Raw genomic sequence first — 14808 nt, 5'->3', positions numbered from 1 at the left:
ATAATAGATGAGTGACACCTCATTGGTGCTCACATAAGTGTGCACGGTAGATGTGCACGGTAGGTGTGCAGAATATCTAAACTATATATATATATTATATATAAAAATGATTCAATGGTGGTGAAATGTGTGCATTATGTATAACATAATTATTGAATCATCTAGAATATACATGAATTCGAAATAAAATTTATGTAGAGATTATAAATTTCAACATTTACATTCAAAATTCAAATAAAATTCAAGAGTTTGCATTTGTACACACTTTTAGACAGAGATAACTCTATATATTGGGAAGAAAAAATTGCTTCTTTATGTTTTTTTTTTTTTTGGTTGCAATTTTGATATATAATATTTTTGAATCAATTTTCTGTTATGTGATGCTGTTTATTTTTAGATAATTTTAGTCATTTTTCTATCAGAACGCAGACATGCATTGGACATGTCAGCGCCAAATCAGAGCAAACACGGGAAAAATGCTAAAATTTCAAAAGAAGAAAATATATTGAACTAAGACTGAAATTTGATATATTGAGAATCAAATTCACGAACGGACAAATATAAATAACCAAAATTGTAATTTTTGCTATCGTAAAACATATTATTATTGTTGACAAGAACTTATACAATATCATATCTAAAACAAAAAATTTGAACTCCTATCTCCACTATTTTCTTGAATGGTAGCACACCATATAATATACAAATTCTTTAACACATTTCATATCTTTCATTGATTTCTTATTTTATTTTAGTTTTTCAAAATAAAACTCTCGAACACTGCACAATAATAATATGTATTTACCTCCACTTTCCCCTTAAACTACTAACCAATTAATCAAGTTCGATTAACACACTATCATTTATATTTTGAGTAGGTCTCTTGTGAGACGGTCTCACGAATCTTTATCTGTGAGACGGGTCAACCCTACCGATATTCACAATAAAGTAATGTTCTTAGCATAAAAAGTAATAATTTTTCATGGATGACCCAAATAAGAGACCCGTCTCACAAAATACGACACGTGAGACCGTCTTACACAAGTTTTTTTCTTATATTTTACAGGGAGCGTATAATTATTGTTTGTAATTTAGTCCTACTATTATAGGGCGAGTATAAATTAAGATGAATATTTCTATATGTATAAAATATTTAAACTTGATATTTTCCTTGCATGTAAGTTGGATTAGGAAATTGTGGTTATGGTAATTGCAATTCGAATCATAAAGTTAAAATAATTAAAGAACATCAAACAACTTCGACTTGTTAACAGCTAATGATGTCCGAATATTCACGGTAAAGCGAATATATGTAATATTCTGTATGTGTTTATCCTAGCAACATAATCTACTTAGGATATTTTTGTTAGAGATTCTTTTGTCATGTACAAGATTTAATGTTTTTGTCTTGCAGATCGAGAGACTAATTAAAAATATATAGTTCCGACGACTTACAAAAACTAAATCTAAATAAGCATCTTTTAGTAATATTTTGCACCTTGTTAATTAGGTGATCCAAGAATCTAAATATTGTCATGTTAAATAGTTTCTTCGATTTATTTAAATGTTATTTTTATCACTACAAAAAAACGGTGAGATTACGACGGTTGTAGGAAAAACCGTCGCAATTATAGCGACGGGTTTAGAAATACCGTCGCTACAGTAGCGACGGTTTTTAATACAACTGTCGCTTACAAAAATAAGCGACGGTTTATCAGAACCCGTCGCTATTGTAGCGACAGTTTATCATTCCCGTCGCTATTTCAGCGACGGGTTATGTCAAACCGTTGCTAATATTGCGACAGCTTGAACCAACCCGTCGCCAAAACCCGTCGCCTTTGGCGACGTTTATATTTAAGCCCGTCGCCATATTAGGCGACGAGTTTTTTACCCGTCGCAATATACGGCGACGGGTCTTGTTCACCGTCGCTATTAGCGACGGGTATAAAAACCCGTCGCTACTAGCGATGGCTTGCATAAACCGTCGCCGATCTAGATCGGCGACGGTGTATCAAAACTCGTCGCAATGAGCGACGGTTTAAATTAAAACTGTCGCTAATGGCGACGGTTTATGAAAAAAATCGTCGCTATGATTCTTTATATACCGAGGTTTGCGAACATTTTCTTCATCGATTTTCGCCTTTCTTCTCTGGTATTAGCGAGACTATATAATTTCGTAGATTCGCTCGTCGGTGTGTGATCTTCCAACGTTACGTGGATCTGCAAATCTTCGCGCACATCAGGTTTTTAAAGCGTTTTCTTTACAAGATATGAAATTTTAATTTTCACGTAGTAGTTTATTTATGAATTTTAACGTAGTATTTGATTTATGAAATTTAGCGTAATAGATTATTTATTTTGTAAATAATGCATGATTTTTTTCATATTTAAAAACTTGTAGGCTTCAATGGATAACACAGATAGAAGTTGGATGTATCGTAGGTTGGAAAATGGGTTCTTGAGTAGTGAATTTTGTGTTGGTGTTGAGACATTTGTGTCATTTGCACTAAGTCATCCTGAGTGTTTATTGGATGGGAAATTACGATGTCCATGCAACCGTAAGAAGTGTCGAAACAAATGTTTTGAGGAAGCCGAGACTGTAAAGTTTCATTTAGGTAGATATGGTTTCGTACCGAACTATTATTGTTGGCAGTTTCATGGTGATCAGTACGTCCCTCCTATGTTTCCAAACTTCAATATGGAAGCTCCTTCTTCATCTACTTGTTTCGTAAACAGATCAACTCAACAAGAATTCATTGACCCGATTCAATCTGATCAATACTTTTGTAATACTGAACATGGAAACACATACTTCGATGACACAAATCAAAATGAAACGAATGAATTTGCCGAAGAAAATCCCCATACAGACTCTGGCAATGATGATCCTCAAAGTCCAAACAGTCCTGTAAAATCTCTGTACGAAATGATTAAATCTGCTGAGAAAGAAATTTGGGATGGAAATCCACACGGTCATTCTTTGTTGTCTGTGTTAGCTCGATTATTGAAGATGAAACAAGAGCATAACATGTCTGAGCGAAACTATAATGATATGTGTCAATTAATGTCTGAGCTATGTCCTTCCGATAACTCAGTGCCTGAGAGTTTTTATGCGACAAAGAAACTTATTAAAGATCTTGGACTTCCAGTCGAGAAAATAGATGTATGTCAAAATAACTGCATGATATATTGGGGGGAAGACGACTCATTGACAGAGTGTAAGATTTGTCAACATCCTCGGTACAGGCGTAGCAGACGTCGATCTACTAATCGTAAAACACAAACTCCGTACAAAAAGATGTATTACTTTCCAATCACTCAACGTTTGCAACGATTATATGCGTCAACAGCTACAGCCTCACATATGCGTTGGCACAAGGAACATCATTTCGATGGTGAAACAATGACACATCCTTCAGATTCTCCAGCGTGGCGTCATTTCGACGCGATGCATCCATCATTTGCATCTGAGATTCGAAATGTGAGGTTAGGAATGTCAACCGATGGATTTCAACCTTTTGGTCAAAGTGGTCAGCAATATTCATCATGGCCTGTTATTGTCACGCCATACAACTTACCCCCTTGGATGTGCATGAAAGAAGAATACATGTTCTTGACGGTGATTGTACCTGGGCCACATAACCCGAAAGACAAACTCGACGTATTTCTTCAGCCGTTAATTGCAGAACTCCAATCACTGTGGTGTTCTGGTGTGCAGACATACGACATGCATTCGAAACAAAACTTTAATCTAAGAGTTGCTTTGCTCTGGACCATAAGTGATTTTCCAGCCTACGCAATGTTATCCGGGTGGAGCACTGCAGGGAAGCAGGCTTGTCCTCATTGCATGTCTGATTCAAACGCTTTTACCCTACCATGCAGTGGCAAAACAAGTTGGTTTGACAACCACCGAAAATTCTTGCCTGAAGATCACCCATTGCGTCGAAATAGAGTTATGTTTATTCGTGGAAGACGTGTTCTGGACCCAGCGCCAATTGTCAAACAAGGTGATGAGTTACTGAACGAGTTGGAAGAATACGGATTCAGACCTTCGTATGAGGTTGACTCTGAAACGATAAACAAAGAAATTGCTAGTTATGTGCAATGTGGATGGAGAAGAAGAAGTATACTTTGGGAACTTCCTTACTGGAGTACAAACTTGATTCGACACAACTTGGATGTGATGCATGTTGAGAAAAATGTTTTCGACAATGTCTTCAACACTGTTTGTAACATACAAGGACGCACAAAAGATAACGCAAAAACAAGGGCAGATCTCGTCCAAATGAATATAAGACCAGAGTTACATCCCGACGGAGAGACAGGTCAATATCCTAAAGCAGCGTACACTCTTGACAGGAGAGGCCGACAAGTTTTATTCGGTTGGCTTAAGGATGTTAAATTTTGTGATGGTTATGTCTCCAAAATGGCACGTTGTGTGGACATGCAGAAATTGCGAATGTTTGGGATGAAAAGTCATGACTGCCATGTGTTCATGCAACGTTTGATTCCTGTTGCATTCAGAGAGTTGTTACCACGTCATGTTTGGGAAGTATTGACAGAGCTAAGCCTTTTCTTCGCGGACTTAACATCCAGAAACATCAAACAAAGTGATATGATGCGTTTAAATGATGATATTGTCCTCATTTTGTGCAAGTTAGAAAAGATTTTCCCCCCTAGCTTTTTCGACTCCATGGAACATTTATGTGTGCATCTACCTTTCGAAGCTCGCATCGCAGGTCCTGTTCAATTTAGGTGGATGTATCCGTTCGAAAGATTTCTTAGAAAGCTGAAGAACACAGTTCGTAATAAGGCACGGGTTGAGGGTTCGATATGCAATGCCTACTTGGTTAAGGAGGCGTCAATATTCTGTCAGTACTACTTCAATGAGACATCGACAGCTAGGGGACGAAAACGTAGACAACATCAAGCAACTTACGAAGACACTGGAAGCACAGAGATGTTGTCTATTTTTCGCAGTCGAGGACGAAAGATTGGAGCGGGAAGGTCTAGATGGCTAACTGCTGATGAATATCAAGAACTTGCCACATATATTTTACTGAATTGCGAGGAAATCACGCCATTTGTCAGGTAATTATTTAAATTAAAATGTTAATAAAATTTTCGCTCAAACTAAATACAAGTTTCATGAACAGAATGTACGAAGACTACTTGCACAGAGAGAATCCACACTTGAATGACGCTAATATTGACTCCTTGTTGCATACCAATTTATTTGGGTGGTTCAAGAATTACGTAAGTAAATATTTTCTAACTATTTAAGTTTGTGGACAATAACTCGATAAGTGAAAGTTTAATTTTTATTGTAATATATTTATCAATGTAGGCTGAATTGCAGAGCGCAGAATCTATGTCTCCAATGATAAAACAGGTTGCAGCAGGTCCATTTCAAAAAGTCAATACGTATCGAGGATATAATGTCAATGGTTTCAACTTCCACACGGTCAATGATACAACTTATAAAGCAACAAACAACTCAGGCATTCAAGTTAGCGGTCAGTACAAACGTGGAGAGTGTACAGAGTATTACGGACAAGTACAAGAAGTAATTGAAGTTGAGTATTCTGGTCTCCCACTGAAGCAAGCAATACTTTTCAAATTTTCTTGGTTTGATATCAATCCTCGTTCAGGCACGCGCGTACACAGTAAGTACAAGATTGTAAATGTTAATTGTAACAGAAGATTAGGTTCATGGGAGCCATTTGTCTTTGCGACACAAGCGTCACAAGTGGTCTATTTGAGATATCCTACGACAAGAAGAGCTGTTTCAGAATGGATGTATGTGAGCAGTTTGCGTCAAAGAGCTTATGTCTCTGATGTCACCGCACCTGTTACCTCACCCGATGATATCACAAATGCTTTTCAGAACAATGACAGTGAAACACATGCTATTGAAACTCAATTTCTGTTAGCATCGCAAAATCTTGTCGATGTCGATGTTGTGTATGACATTGAAATGGATGTATACTCCACTGATAGTGAAAGAGATGAATCTGTTCCAACCGACGATGACGAACGACAATGTCATCAGAGTGACTAGGTTTGTTTCACAACGATTATTATAAATTTCTGTGTACTAAATGTTTAATATTGTGTATTGCATGTTCAAAACTTTTATTTATTATCTAAAGTCTTTATATTAACGAAAGTTTTGGGTTTGCAGTTTACACACTATGTCTGGACATCGCGATGATTCCCCGCCTCCTCCACCGCCTGATAACAGGATTGAGCTCAGCATCAGGGATGGGATGTAAGTAACTTTTTTTTAAACTTAAAGTAATTGTTTGAAAATATTTTGTTCTAATTATTTAATTCTTTTACAAAAAAGATTACGACGACATTTTTTCCTGGTTATAGATTTGTCCCACATAATAGTCGTGTCTCGAGATACATATCGGCTCAGTTCTCATTGCAGACATGTGATCCCGGCTGGTCGTGGAGGTATGTGACACCTAAGCAGCGGCAGTGGTACTGGGAACAGTTCTGTGTAAGTATTTATTAAAACAATTACTATTTACTATAAAATGTTTCAATTTTTATTAAACGATTAACTTAAAAAAAAATATTGCAGACGAGGTATACATGGGCTGCTGACATTGATGCTCAGGTACGAGACTTGTGGTTCCGTACCACTGCTACCCTATACCGCCGGACCATTCACGGCTGGAGGACTAGTGGCCATCATCCACAGACGGTCACGCCTGAGAGATGGGCTGCTTGGACTGCTACCTTGCAGCAACAGGATTGGCAGGACAGAGCCGCGAAGAACAAGGCCAACAGGAACAGCGAGCCTGCAGGTCAAGTTACAGAGACGACGAAACATATTGCAGGTGCGAAGACGTACAGCGCTCACGGACAAGATTTGGTATTTCTTCCAGTTTATTACTTTTCAGTTGTACTTTAACATACNCGTTTACATTAAGAATAATCGATATGATTCATTTTTTATCAACATCACAGGAGGAGATGGAGCGCTACATGGCTGAGTCGATGACCCCTGTAGATGATGGATCAGAGCATGCTGTTCCCAGCCCGCGGTCGGTGAACAGCATGTTCAAGAGTGTGGTTGGGGGGAAGAAGAAGGGGAGGATGTACGGGTGTGGGTCGATGGCCAGCACCTTATATCCAGATGAGATGGCTCCGGGTAGACGTGGTGGGTCATCGGGTGTCAGTCAGTCGTCTCAGTCCCAGCAGATGGCAGACATGCGACAGACTCTAGATTCATCGTTACGCCGTAACGATGAACTTTACGAGAGGATGCAGGCAACAGAGGCGGAGAACGCCATGCTGAGAGATCGCATGGTGTCACTAGAAGAGCAGGTCCGAATTAAGCGACAGTGTAATATACAACCGTCGCTATATTAAGCGACGGTTTTTAAAAACCGTCGCTTAGTATAGCGACGGTATTGTGATAAACACCGTCGCTAATATACGCGACGGTTTAACTAAACCGTCGTTACATTAGCGACTGTTTAACAAACCGTTGCTAACATAGCGACGGTATTGTTCGACAAAACCGTCGCTACATTGTAACGGTTATTGAGAAACCGTCGCTGAGACAAGGCGACGCGACCTCCGGTTACGGATCACTAAACCGTCGCTACAATCGTCGCCTAACCCTTTAAGCGACGGTTTTAGCGACGGTTAAAACCGTCGCTAACCGTTTTTTTTTTTTGTAGTGTATCGCTTGATTCGATCTACTGATGTGCAAGTTTTCGAGTACTTACTCTCGACTAGCTACTCAACCCTTTGGCGATTTGGACCATTATCCTGACTGCTCACACCTCAAGCTATTCATATCTTCGAGTCGACGAACCGTCCTTCGTTAATTACTTGCTGCCTAGAATTGAAAAACAATGGAACCATTACATGAATCCATCATTATAAACATTTAATGAAGTGAATTAACAAGCCAAATCAAAGGTGGCCAAAGAGATTGTAAGAATATATGATCACCAAATTTATACCAAAAGTTGGAGATTTTGAGTTTGAATAACGAAATTTTAGGGAATTGTTTACTCCATATTAGATGGAACAGATCTTTATTGATATGATCATTCAATTAATATAATGTAGCTGAATTTGGTTTGATTCCCAGTAAGATTTCGTGTTTCAAGAATCTCAATTTGTTAATGTTTCACCGGCTCATATTTAAGAGATGTGCCAATTAATTGTAGATTTATGAGGTGTGCTTTATTCCATTGATTAATCATTCTTGAATTGTAAAATATATGAAAGAAAGATCTAGCTATGAAATTTTTATATTTCAATGATAATGAAATGTGTTCAAAGTAATATGAAGTGAGCCTGCCAGAAAAGTAGACAATCTGTTGGATTGAAACAATAAACTTTTTGTTCAATATTTTAGGTTATGATTGGAGTGATAGATAGACAGACATATGGGAGAAGATTCTTGAAATCCATAGATTTGAAATGAGTAGGTTGAGGGATGTATTTTAAGTTGAAGCAAAAAAAAAAAAAAAAAAAAAGTACTTAATTAACGTAAGAGATTTCAAATAATTCATTCTAATTTTGAACCAAAACAGAAATAATTCGTTCTGAACGCAACCTTAAATTATTTGAACCAGTACCTCAGTCCACCATGAAATGAGATTTTTGTATCCACCGATGTAAGTTTCAAATACATCAAATATAAAGGGAATAGAATGTAAAAAAACCAAAACTTCACGTATTCGAAAATTAATTAAATTATGATAAATTGATCGTCGCCAAAATAACAAAATTTTGAATCTGGTTTGATTTGCTTGATTTTTTTGATGAAAAATTCGATCGATTTAGTTTGCTAGGAAAAGATAAGAGTTTATTTTATTTTGCAATATTCGATTCAGTTTACTTTGGTTCCGTTGATACACATCCTAAGCATGAAATAGAACTCCAGAGCCCCCCCAAAAAAAAAAGGAAAGAAAGAAACCTCGACTGCGATCAGATAACAGATGAATTTGTGCTATAATTGGTAACATTTAAACAGAAAAACTACGTTAACATAATGAACAAAGTTTGAATATATTTTTTAGGGATCCATGACATTCAAATCAGAGTCATGTAATACATCAAGTGTCGAACAAATTATTTTCAGAAGAAAATACAAGGAGAATGTGTAACAAGGACAGTTATTCCATCACTGCAACTCCTCCAACAGCTTTAATTTTCTCTATGATGCTATTTGCCTCATCTTTTGTGATATGTTGTTTCAGTACAACAGGGGCTTTCTCGACCAAATCTTTGGCTTCCTTCAATCCCAGATCTGTGAAGGAACGGATCTCTTTGATAACTTTGAGTTTAGACCCTGCATCAAATTTCTCCAGCTTAACATCAAATGTTGTTTTCTCAGGTTTTTTCTCCTCAGTCTTGGACGAGCCGGATCTTGCCCCACCTTGAGTACTCAAATCCATTCCCTCTACAGATATAGGTTGCAGCTTAGGAAGCGTTAACTTGTCTCTGAGAGCAGGACCAATTTGCATGCGTTCTTCCGGAGGTAGGGAAATAATTCTTTCAGCAAGCTGGACAATCTTGTCGGAAGGAGGGGGTCTTGGTCCGTATGGATCATAGAACTCAGGGTACTTGTACCTTTTCGGCTTGGTATTGGGATCTCTTGGGACAAAATCGTGTTGGAAAGAACGATACTGCACTATCCTGGATTTTCCTCGAAAAGAGGGATTGAAACAAGTAAATCTATAAAGAGTAGCTAGTTTCATTATTAGGTTGGTGGAAAAAGTGGTCCAGAGATCACCGAAGAGTTGATGCGGCAAGACAAATCAAGTTCTACAGATGATTACATACACCTCTGTATGTCATCACAACCCAGTATTGACTTCGGTACACCGACATAGCCTTCAAAGAGAGCAAAAAAAAGGAAAACAGAACCCCATTGCTTCTCTGAAACTATAGGACAATAGTAATTAGAGTTGAAGCTAGTGATTTGCAGGTAGACAAGAAAATAAAGAATATAGCATCACGACATGAATACTTTAAAGATCACTATACTCAATACATCATTCTTACACACAAAAGGTCCAAACGTTTTCAGAAATTTTGGAGCAAGTACTTTATCAAACGTAAACTACAAAATTAGTTCCGTGCCAACTTAATCAATTATTGTACACAAGTTTAAAATTCACCAGTAACACTAAAAGAGCAAATATGAAACAAGGGTTCTAAATAACCATCTCCTAGCCAGAACCGTTTCAACAATTTCCAAGGATTGGATCCTACAAACTTCATATAATGATCCAAAATTCAAAAAAACCTGACTTAACATCGTCATCATTCAATTGCACACAGATAAAAACGTAAAATTGTTTACCAAGGATAAAACTTCTAGATAAGAAATATTATCAATCAAGATCCAGTTTTACACTTGTTATGAAATCCTAAGAAGACGTAGAAAGAAACTGTGTAAGGATATTAATTGCTCAGCCAGCTTCTGGTATTAACTATTCTGAATAACAAACTCCAAAAATGAAACCATAAAGTTCAGAACAGAAAAAGCAAATAACAGGGAAAAGAGGCTGAGGATTGAGAATCACACAAAAGGAACAAAAGAAACCCTCAAGGGAATTCTCCTTCCCATTGAGTTTTTGGGATGTAGAGTCATCGTTGGTCAAAAATGCTACTGGTTAAGCTGCTGAAACTTACATTGCGTTTATGGATATACATTAGGGTTCATCATCCCGTGAGACACTAGCCAACATCAATCACATGATTTCTCTAGCTTTTAACACCGCACTGATTCAAAATATAGATATGATGAATAAAATCCAACTCAAGTAGTCAAGTTCCCAAACAAAAATTAGTAAAATCAGCAAAAAACAAAACCCAAAATAAACAATCCCAGAAAAATTCATCAGCATTAGAACTCAAAATAAAGTAAAAATCGATTACAACGCAATGGAGGATCAGCCGCTTGTATATTGCTTTCGTTTCCAATTAGTAGGTAAAAGATAAAAATCCTGAAAAATTACCTCAAAATGATTGCCGGGAAAAAGATTAAGGAGGTTGTAGCAACTCCACGGGTGGGTGGCGGCGGGTGAGGAGGAGAAGTCAGTGGCCAAGGAATTTGAAGCAGAAATCAGGGGTTTATAAAAAAAAGAAAAAAGAAAATATTTAAATAATAATTTAATCAATTATTAGCTTTATAAAAATTTAAAAAAGTGTTATTTACACTTCAAAAATTTATTTCCATAATATTTAAAAACATAAAAGCGAAATATAAAAATAAAAATTTGAAATATCAATAAAAATTCCCAAAAATATATTCAGTTGCTAACTTTTAGTAAACATACAATATTAAGAGTGTCAATTCGAGTAAGTTCGGGTCGGGTCGAGATGACTCGTTGTAATATTAAAAACAGATCAATCCGAACCTGACCCTGACTAACTCAACTCGTCCCGATTTTTATTTTTTTAAAAAAAATAAATAAAAATTCAAAAAAAATATTTTTATTTAAACATATAATTACAAATCCTCGCTTAAATATGATTTAAATTTAAAAATCTCAATGTAAAAAATTAAAAATAGATTTACTAAATCAAATAAATAATTTTTTAGAAAAATAAAAAATACAAAAAATAAATATTAAAAGATGAAAACTTATTATATAAATATTTTTTAAAATTTTAAATTTTTTAAACAAAGAGTATTTCGACTAACATAATACAATACGTGGACACGATCCTTTTTAGTATAAAGATTATTTTTATGTCACTGCTAATTGCTAAAGCATTCCGTCTACTGCTGATTCAGTCTTCCTCATCCGTCGACCACCAGTAAGTCTCCGTACAATTGTCTGGTCTCCATTTTTGTCACTTCGCAAGTATATTATAGGTTTCCATGGAAAGGTGTGTATGTGCTTTTTTTTGTGACCGTGGTTGGTTATTTTCCAGCGAGTAACCTGTTTGTCGAAATGCCCAAGGCGATTTCCTCCCCCTCTATGTTGGAATTGGAAGTGTAGAATTCATTGTTTTGTGTAATCAGGTCTTGTGGGACGATTGATAATCGCAAGATGACGAGTTATTTGTGGAGGAAATATGTCGATTATTTGGAAGCAAAGGGGCAAAGGACGATTCTTTGGGACATGATGGAGCCGTACAGGCGACCCAAATCATTCACTCCGTTGGTCTGCATTTATATTTGTGCTTTCTATACTGGGGTCATTGGCGCTGCAATCACGGAGCAGCTCTACAAGGTAATCAACTTGTTTTGAAAACTCAGAGATATATAGGAACTGAATTGTTGTTTATTTGATCGCTCGGCAAGATTGTTACGTAGCAGTGAATTATACTTTGGGAAAACCATGCATATATGTATTGGTATTGTTTATGAATGATTCTTATTGATGAGTGAGTTAGTGTCAAATTCAGTACGAGGGTCCTTTATCTGGTGCCATTGGACGTTTTTCAAGTGCGGGATTTTCTTCGAGTTATTTTCGTGCCACACACGAATACTGAGTTGCAGATGACCTTTCTGAGTTTCATATTTCTGTTTCTAACTTTTTGCCAGTGTGGTACTCCATTACTTTTGGTCGGTCAGGAAACTCAATGGAAAGCTTGGAAATTTGAAGGAAACTCGCAATAGTGCTCCAGTGTGAAGAGCAGTTCGCTCGGTGCTTTCTATCCGTTAAATGACTGATCTTCATTCTTATAGGCCCTTGTACTTAAAATCACTTACTTATTTAGTTTTGTTTTTAAAAAAACAAAATCATATTCAATCCAGCACCGAGGAGATGTAGTTTCTTTAGTCTGCCTAGCAAGGAGTATCCTAGCTTGGCATCAAATAATCCCATTTATAAGACAGATCATCTTGAGTTGTTCTAGCTGTGTTTCTCTGATAATAAAGTCCTGTTCCGTTTATCAACAAATCCTACGTCCGTCTTAATTTGAAATGATTATATGAGCCCCTTGTAACTTGTTTGAAATACCCAAGTAACAAAGCGCCTTTCATCTTTTTCAGGAGAAGTTTTGGGAAAAACACCCTGGCGCAGAAGTTCCCATAATGAAGCCGATGTTTTATGGCGGACCTTGGAGGGTATATAGAGGGGAGGTTCCTCGATACACCGAGGAGTAGATTGAGGCACTCTAATGGTTGCTTTCATTTGACTGATGATTTTCCTTCTTGTCTTGTAAAATTCACCAAATTTTCTGATTAGTTGCGTATTATAGAATTTATGCATTACATGGTATACAATTTCTTTCTTTGTTCTGAAAGAGCGTGTGTTGACAGGTGTTCTAAGAAGCTCGCTTAAGCGGCAACTTAATCTCGTTTATGTTTCTAACCCGCTTGATCTTAATCAAGCAATCTTTTTTTAAACACGTGATTTCATCTATTTTTTGAGTGATATATAATTAATTTTTTTTTTAAAAAAATCATTAATATAAATATGATATATTAATTGATAATGATCTTATTTTTTTATATAGATTTGTATGAAACTATTAATTATTGTAATTTTCATACTCGTTTTTCTTTTAAAAAATGAATTTTAATACTTTAATGTAGAACTTGAAAATTTATTCATTTAATTTAAATTTATGGTAATATATTGCGATTTTAATATTTCAGAACTTGACTATTTTATTCATTTAATCTTATATTTTGGGCTTTTTTTAAAAATAATATAAATTAAAAAAACTATTTATTAAAATATTTGCAAAAGTAGAATTGTTATCAAAATATAGCAATCCGGGAAAGATTCTTCCGGATTCTAACTTTTTTTTTAATAAAAAAAAGGTAACGGATTCAAATGAATCCGTGACTCTCTGTCACGGATTCTGAATCCGTGACAGAGAGTCACAGATTCTCGCCCATTTTGTCTTTTTTTTTCCGCAAATTTCCTCATATTCATTTGCCCAAAATTCTTAAAGGTTGTCACATATTCTTGTTTTCGGTTGTGTTTTCCAACTACACTACGTTAGTTTATCGAGCATCAGTAATTTGAAGTATTTGACATGTATTAATTTATTTTTATTATTATTGAATTAATTTTGTTTTATAATGTTATTTTTTGATCAGACTGTTTAACATTGTTAGGTGATAATATTGTTCGTTGATTTTGTCATCTATTTCATTTGAACGACTCTTAAAAAATAACGTTATTATTTTTGTTGATAATATTGAAATTATTTTTGTATTTAGTGTTGTTATTATTATGAGAACAATAAAAAATTTTATTTAGAAAGTTGTTAGTTGTACGAGATAAATTAATATTTTTTGAGAAATAATTAATTATGAATCATTATTTTGTTTGCAATATGAAATAGACATTGTATAGTTTTAAATTTTGTTTTTTTTTTTGTTTGTTTGAATGACTGTAATAATATTTTAGTTAGATTAAAATAGGCGGACGTGAATCCTAGCATTATGCAATCTCCAAGGACATTTGTCTGACCGACGTGGAAGTATGAGTGCATACATGTTTTCAGCGTTGATATTATTTGAAATGTGTCTATCCCGCAAATACAACACATTATCCGTATTTTCACCCATCTTGCAAACAAAAAATCAGGATATAAAAAATATTATATTTTTTTATCAACAAAATGTAACTACATATTTTATATTAAATAAAATTATTTTGTTTCTCGGCCGTAAATAATAAAATGTAGATGCTGATAATGAATTGATAAATGTTATAAAAGTGATTAATTTATTTTAAAAATTATTAATACGTAAATAAGCTAATTAGTTTAAATGATTAAGTTGTTATTATAATTATCCCGTGTAATATTTAATTCAGTCAATCAAATTTTTAAAAATGTGTATTAGATAAT

General features: G+C 35.4%; 4 protein-coding genes across 7 annotated transcripts; 3 read left to right on the top strand and 1 right to left on the bottom strand.

Annotated features, from left to right (window-relative positions):
- The first annotated feature begins 2389 nt into the window (after positions 1–2389).
- Positions 2390–6061, top strand: LOC140961107 (uncharacterized). Its single transcript, XM_073419412.1, has 3 exons — positions 2390–5091; positions 5157–5256; positions 5348–6061. The coding sequence occupies exons 1-3, from the start codon at positions 2408–2410 to the stop codon at positions 6059–6061; spliced, it is 3498 nt and encodes a 1165-aa protein (XP_073275513.1). The 5' UTR covers positions 2390–2407.
- Positions 6062–6176: 115 nt separating this feature from the next.
- LOC140961106 (uncharacterized) lies at positions 6177–8458 on the top strand. Its single transcript, XM_073419411.1, has 5 exons — positions 6177–6271; positions 6379–6508; positions 6593–6886; positions 6982–7341; positions 8390–8458. The coding sequence occupies exons 1-5, from the start codon at positions 6195–6197 to the stop codon at positions 8456–8458; spliced, it is 930 nt and encodes a 309-aa protein (XP_073275512.1). The 5' UTR covers positions 6177–6194.
- Positions 8459–9044: 586 nt separating this feature from the next.
- On the bottom strand, positions 9045–11129 carry LOC140960681 (uncharacterized). 2 transcript variants are annotated; one of them, XM_073418921.1, is made up of 2 exons: positions 11004–11129; positions 9045–9873 (listed from the first exon to the last, which is right to left on the bottom strand). In XM_073418921.1, the coding sequence occupies exon 2, from the start codon at positions 9735–9737 to the stop codon at positions 9153–9155; it is 585 nt and encodes a 194-aa protein (XP_073275022.1). In that variant the 5' UTR covers positions 9738–9873; positions 11004–11129; the 3' UTR covers positions 9045–9152. The 2 variants fall into 2 exon arrangements, with proteins under 2 accessions (XP_073275022.1, XP_073275023.1); XM_073418922.1 differs by having other exon boundaries at positions 9045–9924; positions 11004–11120.
- A 593-nt stretch (positions 11130–11722) lies between these two features.
- Positions 11723–13237, top strand: LOC140961803 (uncharacterized protein At4g29660). Of its 3 annotated transcripts, none has more exons than XM_073420505.1 (3): positions 11723–11808; positions 12017–12227; positions 12992–13237. In XM_073420505.1, exons 1-3 carry the CDS (start codon positions 11741–11743, stop codon positions 13103–13105), a joined length of 393 nt encoding a protein of 130 aa, XP_073276606.1. In that variant the 5' UTR covers positions 11723–11740; the 3' UTR covers positions 13106–13237. The 3 variants fall into 3 exon arrangements, with proteins under 3 accessions (XP_073276606.1, XP_073276608.1, XP_073276609.1); XM_073420507.1 differs by having other exon boundaries at positions 11762–11808; positions 11955–12227; XM_073420508.1 differs by having other exon boundaries at positions 11782–11855.
- Positions 13238–14808: the final 1571 nt, after the last annotated feature.

The sequence above is a fragment of the Primulina huaijiensis genome, chromosome 16 (genome assembly GCF_012295235.1).
Source record: "Primulina huaijiensis isolate GDHJ02 chromosome 16, ASM1229523v2, whole genome shotgun sequence".
Taxonomy (NCBI): Eukaryota; Viridiplantae; Streptophyta; class Magnoliopsida; order Lamiales; family Gesneriaceae; genus Primulina; species Primulina huaijiensis.
Note: the sequence above shows the minus strand (reverse complement) of the source record. Positions and strands in the feature narration are given on the sequence as shown.